We start from the raw sequence: 18,765 nt of genomic DNA on the forward strand, positions 1-18,765 counted from the left end.
GCAGCAAGGGGCTCCCTGACTGATTCCCAACCTTATCCATTCGATTTATGCCTTGGAGCCAGCCAACTCCAGAGGAAAATCCTGCCTACTGCTTCTGTAAGATTATTCATTTCATAACTTTCAGTGCAGTACTTCCTCATCGCTTTTGTTTTTATTTATTAGGCATACATCAGGGTAATTGACATCAATGAACACCGGCCACAATTTTTAGAGAGTAAGTATGAAGTATGGATTCCTGAAGACACACCTCGCTTGACTGAAATCCTGCAGATCAGAGCTCGAGACACGGATGGGAGAAGTAAACTGATTTATACCATTCAGAGCAGTGTTGATGTTAACAGCCAACAGCTGTTTCATCTGGACCCTACCAGTGGAGTGCTACTGACTACCAACGAGCTAGATTATGAATCGATGCACTTGCACATACTCACCATTATGGTAGGTTAATCACATACCATCAAGGTCTAGACAGCCTAATGTTTTTTTAAAAGGATTGTGTAGAAAACGTTCTTATCCAATTAGTTCTCGTGTGAGTGGATTTCATCAATGCTGACAACTTCCTTGGCCCTCCTTCACTCCACTGGCGGGAGGTGTCAGCTGTGGCTCAGTTCATAGCACCCTCGTCTTTGAATTAGAGGGTTGTGGGTTCATGTCCCACTCCCGGAAACCAAGAACTGCGATTGTACTCGAAAGAGTTGCAATCTGTGACTGTTGATAACTCGAAAGAGTTTCACTCCACTGGCAGATGTTTGCTAGAACACCAAAGTTATGGAGGCGGAAAAGACCCACGGAAATTCCCAGCTCTCTGTCAGCATCAAGCACTCCTGTGTCAAATAATCATGGGTAGATGTGGAATGAAGCTCCTTCAATCTACCATCTCCCAACAATATGCCTCAGTCTTGACTTCAGCAAAATAAACCCCTACTACACCGACATTTTTCTGTTCCCCACAACCAACCCACCTGTGGCCTCACTAAATGACATCGGCAGCTTCAGTCCAATTTGTACAGGTATATGCTTTATGTCCATTCCCATTGGAAACTGGATTGACATTGCTCAAACTCACCATAGACGTTATCCAACTGAGCACCTGAGGCAGGATCAGACAGTGTTATAGCACTGGAGCAGCATTGGAGTGGGATTCAGAGATTGGCATTTTTTTGGACAATGTACTAGGAAACCCAAAACTCCCCTACACAGTGTTTTCTATTGTACCGAAGCCATTCTATCTTTCTTAGACTAGGATTGAGGGACTGGAAGTCCGTTTCAAGTGAAATTAATTTGACTCTTGATTCCATGAAAGGGGCATTGTTAGAATAAGTCTGATGCTGTGGAGGCTGGGAATGAGATTGCTGTTGAGCTGGAAATAATTTTAATTTTTCCGGGAAGCATATGGGAAAACCCAGGATTGTGGCAAACCTGTACCATCCGCCATATGGTTGCTGTCAATGTGCAAAATGATAAATCACATTCATTTCCACAGTACAGATAACCTTGACTTGATTTTCAAGGCCATGGAAGTAATATTCCTAGTGTTTGCTTTGCCAAGCTTGCTGGTTATATAACCTTCTGGTTGCAGTGTGCCCAGCCTTCAAGATGACAGATTATTGCACTGAGCACAGCGGGTACTATGATGCAATGTGCTGGCATATTTGACTATCCTTTTTAACTAAGATGTAGCCTTCAATGCAATGGAGCGATGGAATGATATTTCCTCTGTGACAGCTGATAAGGTACATGAGTTAGAAATCTGCTAAAATCAGGGCTGATATTTCCATTCCTGCCTCAAGCATCTTGATATTTGCCACCAACTGGATTTTTGCTTTGAAAAGGACACCTCATCTTCTTTTTGTACTAATTATTTGCCTTTTTCAATTGTAATACAGGAGGTAAGTGAGAATTATAAATTTTCACTTCCATAAAATGTCTGATAAAGTCTCCTACAGGAGACATGTGGAAAAGTAAAAGTGGAAAGCATTCAAGATGGTGTTACGAATTGATTTGTTAGTGAAAATAACTCTGATTGTAAATAATAACTCTGATAGAAACAATGGCAGGCTTCCAAATGAGCTGCTAGATATTTTGTCAACATCTACAAATTGGCTGCATTTCATTTTTAGAAGAATGTAAATCAGACAATAATTACTGTATCTTTGAGTGATTGATTACACTCTGTGAGATCAGGATATTTAATAGATGCTATTTTCCAATGTGCCAGCTAAAGAGGAATGTAGAGAATAATTAGGTGTTATGGCATGTTGTTCCATCTGTAGAACTGGGTGGAATCCTAGAAGGAAGTAGAGTATGATGATTCCTACATGAACAAAACACTGTAGGTCCTGGAAATCTAAAAAGAATTGAAATGCTGGAAATGATCAGCAGGTCAAGCAGCATTTGTGAAGAGAAAGACAAGAGTGAATGGCTTGAATTTTTAGGATGGCAGGGGCTTGGCCCCAGCCATCTGAAGAGTCAGCGGGGAACACATCCCTGCCAACTCCGACAGACCCACTATCTTTTTATGCTTGAACGAACATTGATTGGCATAATGTGGGACTTCCACTCCTCACTTGGGAGGAAATACCACCTTGGAGAGCTGCCAGCCAATCAGGTTGGCTGGCAGCTCTCCAGTCTCTCCAGCAACAGCACTGCAATGGCCAGAAGAGGCACTGCACGGAGCTGCCTGAAACACAGTCCCAGGAAACGGAGAAAAAGGTGTCAGCCAGGCGGGGAGGATAGGGAAGGTCTTGTATTCACAAGGGGGGTGATTTGGGTCTTGGGTATAGGCCTAGGGGGTGAGGGAAGTCCAGAGGTCACAGGGTCTTAAGGAGAGGTTACCCCTAGTCTGAAGGGGGCTTCTGATGGAGGCAACCACCCCCCCGCCACTTCCCGCCTGAGATCCAACCTACCTCATTTCCAGGTTTCCCCTCCTGAGCTTTCATCCGCCTGCCAGCCTAAACATTGAGGCTGGGTGGGAAGCAGCCCTTAAGTGCCCATTAATTGGCCACTTAAGGGCCTCAATTGGGGCAAAGGCAGGTTTCCCACCTGAGGCCCTGCCCACCCCAGCGTCAAATTGCTGCGAGGTCAGTGTGGGCGGGAATCCCTCTGTGTAATTTCATTCTCCCCGTCACCCCGCCTCCGAACCCGCCGGGGGGTGTGGGGTGGGGGCATAAAATTCTGGCCAATGTTTCGGGTCGATAGCCTTTCATGAGCCCTGGTTCTCTCCACAGGTGCTGCCTGACCTACAATGATTTCTGATGGATTTTGGTGTCTGTTGGAGGTTTAGAGCATTCATAGGTGGTGTGATCCACTAAGGGCAAGATTTTGCCGTGAGCTTCAGGAGCCCGATATCTGGATCAAATCGGGGTCCCAAGCACACACTTGCTGGCAGCAAGCCTGGCACAGTGGTATTCCTGAAGACGGCTTTTGAATTAGCCGCCTCAGAGTTTGCTGTCCAACTAAGGACAGAGGGCAGACTTCCCATGCTGTTGGTTGAATCAGAGAGCCGTCAGCTCTGAAGCCTCTGCGGCTCCATCAGGAAAGGTGGGTGATGCTGAGAAAGATAGGAGATCTCAAGGACGCTTCAAAATGGAGGTGCCCTTGGAGGGGTAAAATGAAATATATTAATTAGAGGAAAGCCGGTAGGCCCCTCAGATCAGAAGGAAAACCCCTCTGGATGGCTGGTTAGGCTGTGGGGCTGGCCTTTCCTGCCTTTGGCCCCCTCTTTGGGGCATAGAGCCTGTGGCTTCAATGGACACCTCCCATCAGCCTGCCACAGGGAGACCACATTTATTAATCAGGTGGCTTTGGCATGTGGCACTGGCTGTTCCTCTGTCAGCAAAATACTGCCAAACTGATTGAATCACGTCTAAATTTGTATATTGGCTGCCCACTGATCTGCTTTCTTGCCTGCCACTGGATAAATTCCCTAACGGCGGAAATGTATCAGTGAGCTGTCCGGATACATCTTCCTGCTATTTTCCCAGCCTTCCCCACCTCCAAACCTGCCACCCTGGGGTTGGGAAAATTCAGTCTCAAGACCCATACAGTGGAAGAACAAACCAATTTGGTTTTTTTTGCCCACTTTTCATGTGACTTTTTTTTTTAAAACTGAAAATTAAAATGAAGTGAAAGATTTTCTGATGTAGAATTCTGATGGAGTTGTGATCTGATTTACTTTTGTGACAGGTGCGGGATCAGGAAGTACCTGTTAAACGGAACTTTGTCCGGGCCATTATTAATGTGGAGGATTCAAATGACCATCCGCCTAGATTTACCAGTCCCACTTACAAAGGCAACGTGACAGAAACTGCACCACTTGGATCTAAAGTTCTACAAGTAACTGCTTTGGACAAGGACACAGGAATTAATGCAGAAATCATGTACTCCATTCAGTCAGGTAACAAGAACATCAAATATGGAATATTGTGTGTATGATACAGTTGTTCAATCACAAAATAGAAAAGGATAAGAAAACTCATTTGATCTATCTTAACTCATTCATCCAGAAAACCAGACAGAACCCTCATTACAAAATTAAGTTACATCATTACACCGCCCTCCCATTATATCCACTACACAAGTTGATTCTGTATGAAGAAGTTCCTGGCATCAACCCTAAATTTGCCTTTTGCTAGCTTGAATCTGTGTATGTCTTGCTTCACAAATTAATTTGAATGTTAATGTTCCAAATTAACTTTTTCTTAATCATTTGCTATCTTATGTACCTCTTTAAGATTGCCTCCCTGTCGCTTCCTTTCAAAATTGAAAATCCCAAGTTTCTAGTTTCTTTCTCAGTTCTCTTACACTAGTGAGCATTCTCATAACTTTGCTCTGCATGCCTTCCAGGGCTGAACTGGTTCCTTATTTGTTTTCATTTGCCCAGGACGTCAGCACAAAAATCAAAGCTGAAACTCCAGTGCAGTTATTAAGAGAAGTGCTGTACTGTCAGAGTTGCCATCTTTCAGATGAGACGTTAAACTGAGGCCCTGTCTGCCCTCACGGGTGGATGCAAAAAGATCCTATGGTGCGATTTTGAAACCAAGCAGGGAGTTATCCCTGATGTCCTAGCCAATATGTATCCCTCAATCAACATCAGAAAAACAGGTTGCTTGGTCATTATCACATTGCCGTTTGAGTTTGCTGTGTGAAAATTGGGTGCCATGTTCCCTATATTAAAACATTGACTGCTATTCAAAGAGCTTCATTGGCTGCAAAGCTTTGGGACATCCTGTGGTTGTGAAAGGTGCCATATAAATGCAAGTCCTTCTAGAACTGAACGCGACACTCAACAAAGAGTCTAACCAAAGTGACATAAAGTATTATTTAAGACCATGCAGCATATTACACCATAATTCATTTTAAACAATGTATAGCATATTATAATGTGCTCATTTTAAAGCTTTTTAATTAAAACTGAGACGATTGTTGAAAATGTGTCAAGTCAACTGACAAGCATTGGCTGTTGTTTGTGTGCTTTACAATAAAACTATGGATCATTGTTCCCTATTCCTTGACAATTAGTTGCATGACATTGCCAATCAAGATATATAATTGCTTGTCTAAAAGTGACACTCGACAGAAAGCTTTCTATGCCTGCAGCAGCAAATCATTGAGCAAATTCGGAAATAGGCAGCTCAATAATGCCATTGTTATGAGTCGTTATTTCACATAAGTATAGATAAGATTTCACACCATAAGCCAAGAACCAGTCACATTTACATTATATATAAAAGAATAACTTTCCTCCCATGTGTTTTTCAGGTAACAGTGGCAATATGTTCAGTATTGACCCTGTTTCAGGCAAGATAACGGTGGTTTCGAAGCTAGACCAAGCTGTTAAAGGATCCTATGATTTAACAGTGAAAGCCCAGGATCAAGGCTACCCTCAGCTCAGTACACTTGCCAATGTTGATATTATTGTTGTGGTTTCTGATAATTCAGTCCCCAAGTTCCTGATGAAGGAGTATTATGCAGAAATCAGTGAAGCAACTGACATTGGATCTTCAGTTATCATGGTAACAGCAATCAGCCAATCAGCAGTGACTTATGAAATTAAAGATGGAAACACAGATGACATATTTCATATCAACTCATATTCTGGTGTGATATCTGTTCATAAGGTGTTGGATTTTGAGAAAAACTCAGCTTACAAATTGAAGATTAAAGGTACCAACATGGCTGGTCTATACAGCAGTATAATGGTGTTAATAGACATTATAGATGAAAATGACAATCCACCTGTCTTTGTTCAATCTCAGTATGTTGGTAAAATCAATGAGAATTCTCCCATCAATAGCATTGTGCTGGATGACAGAAATGCACCCCTCGTAATTCAAGCGACTGATCGAGACAAAGATGCCAATGGAATGTTGGTATTTCAAATCATGGAAACTGATATATTGAAATACTTTGCTATTGATTCCAATATGGGAACCCTGAGCACAGCTGCTGTTATTGACCATGAAGCCACCTCCATCTTCCATCTCACAGTGCAGGTACATGATCGTGGGCAGCCAAGTCTCTTTGCAGCGGGAGTAGCAAGCGTCACTATAATGGTGACGGATGTCAATGACTGTCCTCCAAGGTTTGAGAAAGACTTATATGAATCAACTTTGCTGATACCTGCTCACAAAGGGACCGAGGTTCTCACAGTGAAAGCAGTGGACGCAGACTCTGACAATTTCTCAAAAATTACATACTGTATATTCGAAGGAAATAATAAGGAGATATTCAATATTGACTCTTCTACTGGCTTAATTTCTGTCAGGGATGTAGCCAATCTCAAAGGTCATTTCGAACTGACAGTTAGAGCATCTGATGGGATGTACAAAAGCACTACATTGGTAAAAATAAAAGTGTCTAATCTAAAGGAAAGCGGCCTAACATTTGCCCAGAGCTCATATTCGTTTTCCGTGTTAGAAAATACTACACTGACTGAAACCTTAGGTGTTGTGAAAGCATCTGGAAATCAGCTAAATGAACCCATCTTTTACTATATATTAAATCCAGATGAAAGGTTTAGAATAATCTACACAGCTGGTGCTTTTCAAACAACTGGAGTGGTGTGTGACCGCGAAGAACAGGAAGATTTTGAATTTGTTGTTGAGGTCCGCGATATGCGTAACCCCCCCAGAGTTGCACATACATTAGTTAAAGTTTTTGTGGAGGACATTAATGACAATGCACCAGGTTTTGTTCATTTACCGTATCTAGCTACAGTCCAAGATGATGCAGAACCAGGTGATGTCATATATCAAGTGACTGCTGATGATAAGGACACTGGAGACAATGCAGTAATCCATTACAGCCTTGTCGATCACTATAGATACTTTTGGATTGATCCCTACCTCGGAGACATTTCACTCAGTGAGCATCTTGATTCTGATGCATCAGATAAATATATATTAACTGTTATAGCTCAGGACAGAGGGGATCCTCCTCTTTATGCACAGACTAAAGTAGTTATCACTGTCAGAGATAAAATCACCCCTAGGTTTGAAAAAGCATACTACAGGGTCAGGGTACCCGAAAACATTTCTCCTTACACCCCAATTCTGCATGTGCATGCCAACAACCCATCAGGATTTCGTGTGATCTACAACATTGCCACAGAGAGAGCGCTGCACTTATTCTCTATTGAATTCAAGGCTGGGGTTCTGAATGTGATTGATTCCTTGGATTATGAAAGCCAGACAAAGCATGTGCTGACTGTGAGGGCCACAGATTCAGTGATTGGATCCTACACAGAAACAATTGTTGAGATTGAAGTTGAAGATGTCAATGACAACCCTCCCGTGTTTATAGAAAAAGTCTATGGTGCAGTATTATCCGAGGCCTCAGCTATCGGTACCTCTGTGGTGCAGGTCAATGCCAATGATGCTGATTCTGGAAGGAACAAAATCATCAGCTATCAGTTTGCAGCTGTTACTAATAGTTCAGAATACTTCCACATTGACACTACTAATGGCCTTGTCACAACAGCACGCACACTGGATTATGAACTGACCCAATATTACAGTCTTACAGTTAGGGCTTTAGATAACGGCATTCCGCCATTAAGTAGTGATGTCCTTCTGAATGTGAACATTTCAGATTTCAATGATAACCCACCCACGTTTCGACAGAACCAGTATGAGACTACTATAAGTGAAGTGGCGACATGTGGTCATTTTGTTATACGAGTGCAGGCAAGAGATCCAGACAGCATGGATATTGATAAGCTGGAGTACATCATCACGGAAGGAAATGAACAGAGACACTTTACGATTGGAACAAAATCTGGAATCATTTCTGTGTCTAATTCTTGTAAGAAAATATTAGAAGCTAATTACCACTTGAATGTGTCTGTTTCTGACCGGGTTTTCAGGCGATCTATACCAGTTCAGATTAGAACTGCCAAGACAAATAAATTCAAGCCCATATTTGATCAAAACATGTATGAGGTTGAACTTGCTGAAAATGTTGAGGTAGGGACACATGTGATTGAACTCACAGCTGTAGATCCAGACTCTGGTCCATATGGCAACATTGACTATACAATCATAAATAAGTTAGCCAGAGAGAAATTTAGCATAGACGACCGTGGCCGCATTTTAACATCACAGAAATTGGATCGTGAGAACTCAACAGAAAAGGTCATTGCCATTAAAGTAATGGCAAAAGATGGGGGTGGTAAGGTGGATTTTTGCACTGTGAATATTATATTAACTGATGAGAATGACAATGCACCTCAATTCCAAGCTGCTGAATACAAAATTCATATCCCCGCTAGCACTCTTAAGGGTGCTCCCATAATCCAGATTGTGGCTGTTGATGCAGATGAGGGAATGAATGCAGATGTCACCTACTCTGTTGCCTCCAGTGAAGACAAGGTTGAGGAAATATTGGAGATAAATCCCCTGACTGGATTTATCACAATCAAGGAGAGCCTGATTGGGCTTGAGAATAACTCATTTACTTACTACGTGAAAGCACAAGATGGGGGCTCTCCGCAGCAGGATTCCTGTGTTCCTGTTGTCGTCAAAGTTATCCCACCGGATCTATCATTCCCTCGATTCTCTGAGCCATTATACTCCTTCTCAGCCTCAGAGGATCTCCCAGCTGGGTCAGAAATTGGTGTAATCACAGCAGAGGCTGACCAACCAGTTATTTACAGTCTGGTGAAGGGGAACACAGATGAAAGTAACAAGGGTGGAGTATTTACCCTTGATAAAAACACTGGAACGTTGAAAATTGGGAAGAACATTGACCATGAAAGAACAAAATGGTACAAAATTGACGTAATCGCTCAATGTTTCCATGGGGATCTTGAGGTTGCTTCTTCAGTGTCTATCAGCATCCACGTAAAGGACGTCAATGATAATCAACCCATTTTTGAGGCAAATCCTTACAAAGCCTTCATCCCAGAGAACATGCCAGCAGGAACCACAGTGATACAGGTTACTGCCAATGACCAGGATACAGGAACAAACGGACGTGTGACCTATAGTCTGTCCAAAGAATTTGACGATGTTACAGATGTTTTTGCCATTGATGGAGAAAGTGGGTGGCTTACAACACTGAAGGAACTGGACTGTGAAACAAAGAGCAGTTATAAGTTTGGCGTGGTGGCATTTGATCATGGAGGAAAAGTGCAAATGTCTTCAACTGCCATTGTAGAAGTTGAGGTCACTGATGAAAATGATAATTCCCCACAATTCACGAAGGACATCTACAAAGCTACAGTCAATGAAGACAGCAAACCTGGGGAAGTAGTTGTTGTTCTTAGCATGGTAGATGCTGATATTACAGAATCCAATAGACATGCCACCTGCTATATTACAGGTAGGTCTTTGGTATGATATATTCATTTAGATATTGATGATGTTTAGGAGCACAAATATACTTGCCAACATCAAAATAATGGGTGTAATTTTCAGAAAGTAGAACGTCTGGCCATTGTGAAAATTGCCTGATATCCATCCAATTGATTGAATAGATCCTACAATGGATGGGTAAACCAGCTAGAGGATTAAAGAATTGCAGATATTACATCCTTCTTCAAAGAAAGGTGTAAGGATAAGCCCAACAACTATAAGCCAGTCATGTTAAACTCGGTGGCAGGAAATCATTTAGAAACAATAACCTAGGACACAATTAACAGTCACTTGGATGAATGTGGATTAATGAAGGAAAGCCAGCACAAATTTGTAAAGGTCAAATTGTGTAGAACCAATTTGAGTGACTGCCCTTGCCATCAAGGGCACATTTGACCAAGTGTGGTATCAAGTAGCCCTAGCAAAACTGGAGTCAATGGGAATCAGGGGCAAAACTCTCCGCTGGTTGGAGTCATACCTAGCACAAAGGAGGATGGTTATGGTTGTTGGAGGTCAATCATCTCAATTCCAGGACAGCACTGCAGGGATTCCTCAGGGTAGAGTCCTAGGCCCAACCATCTTCAGCTGCTTAATTAATGGCCTTGCTACCGTCATAAGGTCAGAAGTGGGGATGTTTGCTGATGATTGCACAATGTTCACCATTCACAACTCCTCAGATACTGAAGCAGTCCATGTCCAAATGCAGCAAGACGTGGACATTATCCAAGAAGAGAGAATCTAACCATATCCCCATAACATTCAATGATATTACCACCGTTGAATCCCTCACTATCAACATCCTGGGGGTTGCCATTGACCAGAAACTAAACTGGACTAGCCATATAAATACTGCTACAAGAGCAGGTCAAAGGCTAGGAATCCTGTGGCAAGTAACTCATCTCCTGACTCCAAATCTTGTCCACCATCTACAAGGCACAAGTCAGGAGTGTGATTGAATACTCTCCCCTTGCCTGGATGAGTGCAGCTCCAACAACACTCAAGAAGCTTGACACCATCCAGGTCAAAACAGCCTGCTTGCTTGACACCTCAACCACAAACATTCACTCCTTTCACCACTGATAAATAATAGCAGTAGTGTGTACCATCTACAAGATGTATTGCAGAAACTCACCAAGGCTCCTTAGGCAGCACCTTCCAAACCCACGACCACTACCATCTAGGAGGACAAGGGCAGCAGATACATGGGAACACCACCACCTAGAGACTCCCCTCCAAGCCACTCACCATCCTGACTTGGAAATATATCGCTGTTCCTTCACTGTCGCTGGATCAAAATCCGGGATCTCCCTCCCTAACCACACTGTGGGCCTAACCACACTACAAGGGGGGGGTGGTGGCATAGTGATATTGTCACTGGACTGCTAATACAGAGATCCAGGGTAATTCTCTGGGGTCCAGGGTTCAAATCCCACCACTGCAAATGGTGGAATTTGAATTCAATAGAAGTCTGGAATTAAAAGTCTACTGATTGTCATAAAAACCCATCTGGTTCACTCATATCCCTTTAGGGAAGGAAGTCTGCCATCCTTACCTGGTCTGGCCTCTAAGCAAGGGCAATTAGGGATGGGCAATAAATGCTGGCCTATCCAATGACCCCCCACATCCCATGAATGAATTAAAAAAAACATTGACTGCAGTGGTTCAAGAAGGCAGCTCACCACCACCTTCTCAAGGGCAATTAGGGATGAGCAATAAATGCAGGCCTAGCCAGCAAAGCCCACAGCTCTTGAATGAATAAAAAATAAATTTGATGTGGTAACAGATAGGGTGAATGAAGGTAATGCTGTTAAAGTGGTGTGCATCTCCTAAAATGTGTTTGATAAAGTGCCACACAATAGCAAAGTTGAAGCCCATGCAATAAAAGGGACAGCGGCAGAGTGACAGGGAACAGAGAGTAATGATGAACCATTGTTTTTCAGACTGGAAGAAGGTATATGGCAGTCGTTCCCCAGGGCTTGGTATTAGGACCGCAGGTTTCTTGATCTATTTTAATGACCTAGACTTGGGTGTGCAGGGAACAATGTCAAAATTTGAAGATGAAATAAAACTTGAAAGTATTATGGACTGTGAAGAGGTTAGTGACCGACTTCAAGAGGACTTGGACAGGCTGGTGGAATGGACAGACAAGTGGCAGATGAAATTTCATGCAGAGAAGTGTGAAGTGATACATTTTGGTAGGAAGAACGAGGCGAGGCAATACAAAATAAAGGGTAAAATTCTAAAGGGAGGGCAGGAGCAGAGGTATCTGGGTGTATAAGTGCACAAATCATTGAAGGTGGTAGGGCAGTTTGAGAAAGCAGTTAATAAGGTACACTGGATCCTAGGATTTATAAATAGAAAAAGGGGGCTCTATTTTATGGCCCCACCCAATGGGTATAATTTCAGCGGGGGGCACATAAAATATGGTGGGTGTTCAACCTGCCTCCTTCCCACCACCCCTGACCCTGTTCCCCAGAATATGGGGGTGGGGGAGTAGCGGGGGGAGGTTCAGGCACCTACTAGGCCATCCATCCTTAGGCTTATTGAGACCCTTAATTGCCTGATTAATTGGCAATCCAATGCCAAAATGGGTGTGCGGTGGAGATGATGCCGTTGACCAAGAGTCTGCTTTCCCTGTCCGGTCGGAGCATTTGTCAAATTGTAACAAGACAAGCTCACCACAAAACTGGTCCTGGCTTTCATGACAAGTATGGAAATGCTATTCTTGTGGGAAAGTTAGCATTCTGTGTTTAGACCTGGAGTTATGTTGCGACACAGACTGGGCTCACATTGAACGTGTCTCCAGTTGGCAAGATCACCCCTCAAAATTGGAGGGAAGACTAGAGGAATGGACCAAAAGGTTGCACGAAATTGAGTACTGGACTGGATTGCAAATTTGCTTCTAGGCTCATGGCTTCTACTGTACTGATTACCTCTGTATATTGGGTCTCATAGTAAATCAATAAATTATAGAAACTTAAAAAATATGCTGAGCAATGGCAGGTGGTCAGAGTACAAAGGCCGTTTTTGAAACATTCTTTGAAAGTGGGGGGTGAGGGGGGGTGATTGCTCATCAATCGGGGTGCGGGGGGTGTTGTCCCCTGTGCACACTGGTGAGCCTTTATAAAACACTGGATCGGCCTCAACTGGAGTATTGTGTCTAATTCTGGGCACCACACTTTAGGAAGGATGTGTGTGGAAAAGATTTACAAGAATGTTTCCAGAATGAGGGACTTTAGTTATGTGTATAGATTGGAGAGGCTGGGACTATTCTCCTTTGGGAAAAGAAGCTTGATAGGAGATCTGATAGAGGTGTTCTGAATCATGCGAGGCCTGGGCAGAGTTGATGAGAAGAAACTATTCCCATTGGTGGAAGGATCGAGAAACAGAGGACACCGATTAAAGGTGATATGTAAAAAGAAACAATCATGTCATGAGGAAGTACTCTTTTACCCATCTCAAATGCATTGCTTGAGATGCTTGAGATTGTGGTGGAGGCAAATTCAATCGTGGCTTTCAGAAAAGAATTGGATAATTACCTGATGAGAGAAACATTGTAGGGCTATGGGGAAAAGGTGGGGGAATGGGTCTAGATGAGCTGCTGTTGCAGAGAGGTGGCACAGACACGATGTTGCGGAGAGGTGGCACAGACACGATGTTGCGGAGAGGTGGCACAGACACGATGTTGCAACGAGGCGGCACGGACACGATGGGCTGAATGGCCTACTTTGTGTTGTAACCATTCTATTATTCTATGATATTATGTCAAATGTGTCACAGTAAACAAGCTTAATTAAAAGCTGTGAATTACCAATTTGTTTTGTTAGATGGAGATCTTCTGGGCCAGTTTGCTATTGAAAGCTTTCAAAACGAGTGGCGAGTTTATGTAAAGGAAATTCTGGACCGAGAGGAGAGAGAGAAATACATTTTAAATATCACGGCCACTGATGGCAACTTTCTGGCTGAATCTGCAGTAGAGGTCCTAGTTCATGATATTAATGACAACAGCCCACACTGCCAACAGGTAATTACCCTGCAACAAAAAGAATGTTTACGTGTCTAACTGAACTTCCATCAGTGTTATAATGGTGGGGTATGAGAAATACCATGGTAATTCACTTGCACTCCAGAGAACACATCAAAAGATTCAAGATTCTTTCAATGAATGCATTTCCTTTTCCAAAATCCTTTTGTTCTATTTAAAGTTAAAGTAAAGTGCACAAGAAATTTGACACCAACACCAGTGTCACACTGGATCTCTAGACAACATACTGGGAGTTAAACATGCTCTTCTGGAGAATATAGTAGTTGTTGTTAGCGTCTCCTCCAGCTTTCATACCCATCATGTCCTGAAAGAGGGAAACATTGGAGGAAGCATGCATTTGGCATGCTGCTTATGAATGTTGAGCAGAGAAGTAATAGCCCTTTTGATCTGTCACTTATGTCACTGCTTATCTATGTCTGTTTTATTTTGACATTGGTTTTTCTTTTCATAGCTGATGTACTCTGAAGCCATATCAGAAGGGGCGCCTTGGGGTCAGTTTATTTTGAAGGTTTCTGCAAAAGACTCAGATGCTGGCATCAATGCTCAGATAACTTACACGCTGCACGGGCCAGGAGCAAACAAGTTTCGACTTGACCCACAGACAGGTAAAAAATAAACAGTTGGTTTTGAAGTTTATATGTAAATAGCACAGTGGTATTTAACCATAACAAATGGAAAAGTGATATGTAACCCTACAGCCTGGAGCTAGAGGAGGTTCTCAAGTTGCTAATGGATACTAGGCAGAGTTTACACCAGCATCAGTTAGAACACAACTGAACAGTGAAGTCAAGGGATAGAAACATAGCAAATGCTAGTGGTAAAGAGACCAAGTCCAAATAGGTTGCCTTCTACCATTCTTGTAGTTACATGATACAATGCTAATGGAGTTGATGATTCATTCTTTTCTGCCTTTTAATGTTTTACTCAAGTTTATTCTACTCTAATTGTGTCTGCTGTTTAACCAAAATAGGCAGTGATAATGGCAGCTGCCCCAGGGCAAACTTCAATACTGTTGTACAGTTAAGCTTCAACCCCTCAGTAAACACTGAGATGGAATTAAAGATTTCTTAAGTAATGGAGAAACTTGCCACGTGGCCCTCTTAGTTGGATTAATATTTTCAATAATAACTTTAATTAGTGCTTTTCTAATACCTTGCCAACTTTTATGCAGCATTGGATTACATATGTTAGTATTCATTCCAAGCATATGAGCATGGAACTTTCCAGCTGTGGTTTCTATGAGAGAAGAAATTTCCAACAAATGCAAAATCATGCTCAATAGTCCAAATGCACGAATGATCCTGAGTAATGAGGTATTGTGGTTTGCTTGCCTAGGAAAATACTTTATTGCTTGGCAAGTAATTTGACAAGAAAACATAATATTACTTTAGAGAATTACAGTTTCCGCCTATGTGTGTTGTGGTCATGATTTTTGTTTGCTGCCTGTGTTCTGGTCATTAGGTGGTATTTTTTTCAAAAGTTGTGGCTTAATCTTGATTGGACATCTTGGTCAGAATTTTGCGAACTTACCATTAAGTCTGGCTCCATTGCGGCAAGTCCCCTTCAGGAATTGCCTGCAAACCCAGAAGTGACCACCACCTTTGGTGGTGCTGCTGGGGCAAGAGAGTTAAAATGACTATGGGGTGAGCTGGTCAAGAGAAGATGGGCTCACCCCTTACTTTTATGCTGGTGGGGACAGGGACCCGGCCCCTGCATAAAATTGAACCCCTTAATTTGCAATGGTAGCACATTTTTCCATCAGCAAAAGTATTTGTGCCTTGGTATCAGCGAGGATACATGTGAAATACTTTTTCTCAAAACTAGTGAAAAGTCTACCAAAAGTGGTCATGTTGTGGAAGACAACCCCTACTGTGCATGAAAAGGATAATAATTCTCTTTGCAAATATAATTACGCCTGTCTGGATGCATTGAATTAGAGCTGCGCAGTTCTGTCCAGATGTGTGTGTAGATCAATATGTGATTGCCCAGTTGTGTCACCTGCATTTCTAAAATTTGGATAACTGTAAGTACAAATTTCAGTCACATGATTAAACTGAAACAAAGGTAGACTCTCAACAGAATCAGAAGGTGAAGTAAATTCAGGCAGTTAAGCATCAGACAAAAGAGAAATGGTTATTAAGAAAAATGTTGCTAGGCACTACAGTGTAGTTACATTAATTAAAGAATCTTCGAGTTTATCACCAGTTTCCTCACCATTTTTCTTTTCACTGCTCTTTTCAATGTGGCCAAATGTATTGTTCTACAGCCAATGGTGACCCATTGGTACCTCAGCAAAGTGGCCATTATTCATGTGTGGGCCTAGACTTTTAGCCTGAATGGGTTTTTAAAGCACAGTGGCATCAAAACCGAGCCTCGTCCTGTTCTTATTTGTCAACCACAGGTGCACACTTCCAGCAGAGGTAGCTAGATAGTGAGAATCCTTAGTAACCCATGAGCCCTGAGGCCAACTGTAGTACTCCAAACACCACCCCAGCTGTGGTTAGGTAAGCTCAACTCAGACTAGGGTTTTAACCTTGGACCTTCCTGTTTGGCATGTCTCAGCTATTCAGTAGGTGAACTCACTTGTCCGATCAGAGAGCTGTTAGGGATTTGAATGGCAGTTTACATTGTAGTAACTCTTATTTCTTATCCTTGCCTTAGGAGAACTGATGACAGTTGGCACTTTGGACCGTGAGAGTCAAGCTATGTATAATCTGGTTGCAAAAGCAGCTGATGGGAGTGGCCTATTTTGTGAGGCAGATATCAGAATTGTCTTACAGGATGTGAATGACAACCCTCCCAAATTTTCCGCATCCCAATATGCGGTATCTGTCTTCGACAACACCACCGTTAAGACCCCTGTGGCGGTTGTCCATGCCAGGGATCCTGATGTTGGTAAGTAGTGTAGTAGTTTTCTTGTGTATCTGGGCAGTTCATCTGATGCTTCTGTTGTATTGATGTTGAACGAAGGGCCCCAGATATCTCCTGCAATTGTCATTCTTTAAAGGATGACTGACTTGTGAAAGATGTGATTGATTTGGTTAGCTTTTGCATTTGTAAGTCAACATAACTTACAGCCATACTGTATTTGAAACCAGTTTTAGCTATGCTGGGCACATAACTTCCATTCAGCTGGAGTACTGTAGTTGTTGGAAATCTGAAATAACACTGAAAGCATTAGAAACACTGAAGAGACTGGCCATCATCAGCTCAGAGAACAGATAAGCCAATGTTCCAGGTGTGTACCATACGTCAGAGCTGAAAATTAACAGACGGGCAGGCATACTAAAAAGTTAGAGATTATCTGAGATGATCTGTTGCATTATTTCATTTATAATCCCTCATATAAAATTAATTTCTCCCCCCTTTTTCTGATTTCATTAATCAGATTAATTAATTTATTAATCCATCTCTTATATTCATTCTTGAAGAAAAATCTGCACCTGAAGAGTACTGCATGAACTGATCTGCTATATGATTCCAGCATTTATCTTTGTCTTTATTTCACACTTAGTTTATTACAATAATCACATTTAGGTTGCTCTTTATCCCAAACTTATATTCAGCTTTGTCAAACCCCTCATTTCACATTCAGCCATGTTTGGCTCCTAGTTCAACGTGCAGAGTCTAAACTTGTGTTTAAGAAAGCTGGATTCTAAGCTTATGTTCCAATGCATTGAACACCAAGCTCAGTTTGAGCTCTTCAGTGTTTTTATGGCCTCTGGGATTGCTGGAGTGTGATATTTCCCTGAAAGATTCAATTGCAATACTGTTAGTGGATGTTGTACAGGAGGTGAAATTTTGCAGGATTTGCAACTTGTGGAAAGATTCAGTGGGACAGAAATGTGTGGCAAAGGGGTAATTACACAGGGTAAGGGTTTCCTGTCCTTTTTCTCAAGGGCTTTCATGATAAAAAGGAGTTAATGTTCTGCCATTTGAAATGTGCAGATGTGTGGTAGACTTTTCTCTTAGTGTGCCTATGTATGGAAAAGGGTTTGCTCTTCCCTGGAATATGTTGACATACATGGCAGGTTCAATACCTAAATGGAGGCATGAAATGGATTTGCTGAATTGGAGCTCCTGGCTGTATAGAATGTTGGCATAAGGGTGACTCAAATGATACTAGGTGGACTCCCTGTCCCTGCAGCATAGAGTTGCATGGAATTAATTTGCTATGGAGGAAGTTATAATACAGAATAGAGTCCTATATCAGGAGGGATTCCCAAGCTCTCCACTATCCTACCTGGCTTAAACTTTATAATAGGATAGACATGCCTATATTTTTCTAATCTTGTTTTCCCCATCAACAGGTCTCAATGCAGAAGTCACATATTCCTTAGTGGACTCAGCAAATGAGTATTTCACCATTGATGAGCTCTCAGGTGTCATATATCTGGCAAAGTCTTTATACAAGGAGCAGCAGAAAGCTTTTAGCCTCATGGTTCAGGCCACGGACCATGGTTTTCCACAGAGACTCTCTTCATCTGTCACTGTGGTGGTTTCAGTCATAGGCATTGAAGAGTTCATCCCTGTCTTCATGCAAAGGGAGTACGTTGCCACCATCCCAGAGAATGTGAACATTGGGCTGCAGATAGTGAGTGTGTCAGCACTAACACGAGATGTCACTAACAATGCACAAATCCTTTATACCATCATGAATGGCAATGACCATGGCAAGTTTCGCATTGATTCCAAAACAGGTAACAATTATGCTTCTTTTAAATCTTTTTTGTCCTGATAGCAAAATGATTAAATACTACAAGGTTTGCTGGATATATGCCAGGTAGTTACCATTAGTTTGCCATTTTCTCTCATTAATGTCCAAAGGACACAAGCAAATGAAGAGCTCATAGATATATGGTATGG

At 42.2% G+C, this 18,765-nt stretch overlaps 1 protein-coding gene and 1 pseudogene across 1 annotated transcript in view; both read left to right on the forward strand.

The window, feature by feature from the left end:
* The window catches only part of fat2 (FAT atypical cadherin 2), a 167,489-nt gene that overhangs the window by 114,822 nt on the left and 33,902 nt on the right, over nucleotides 1-18,765 (forward strand). The window contains exons 8-14 of the mRNA XM_078551083.1: nucleotides 163-438; nucleotides 4,186-4,396; nucleotides 5,761-9,822; nucleotides 13,682-13,878; nucleotides 14,351-14,504; nucleotides 16,561-16,794; nucleotides 18,210-18,599. Coding sequence (XP_078407209.1) covers nucleotides 163-438; nucleotides 4,186-4,396; nucleotides 5,761-9,822; nucleotides 13,682-13,878; nucleotides 14,351-14,504; nucleotides 16,561-16,794; nucleotides 18,210-18,599 — 5,524 coding nt within the window. The remainder of the gene's footprint in view (nucleotides 1-162; nucleotides 439-4,185; nucleotides 4,397-5,760; nucleotides 9,823-13,681; nucleotides 13,879-14,350; nucleotides 14,505-16,560; nucleotides 16,795-18,209; nucleotides 18,600-18,765) is intronic.
* On the forward strand, nucleotides 12,458-12,698 carry LOC144685987 (cytochrome c oxidase subunit 7B, mitochondrial pseudogene; annotated as a pseudogene).

Source organism: Cetorhinus maximus, chromosome 10 (genome assembly GCF_964194155.1).
Source record: "Cetorhinus maximus chromosome 10, sCetMax3.hap1.1, whole genome shotgun sequence".
NCBI classification, from domain to species: Eukaryota; Metazoa; Chordata; class Chondrichthyes; order Lamniformes; family Cetorhinidae; genus Cetorhinus; species Cetorhinus maximus.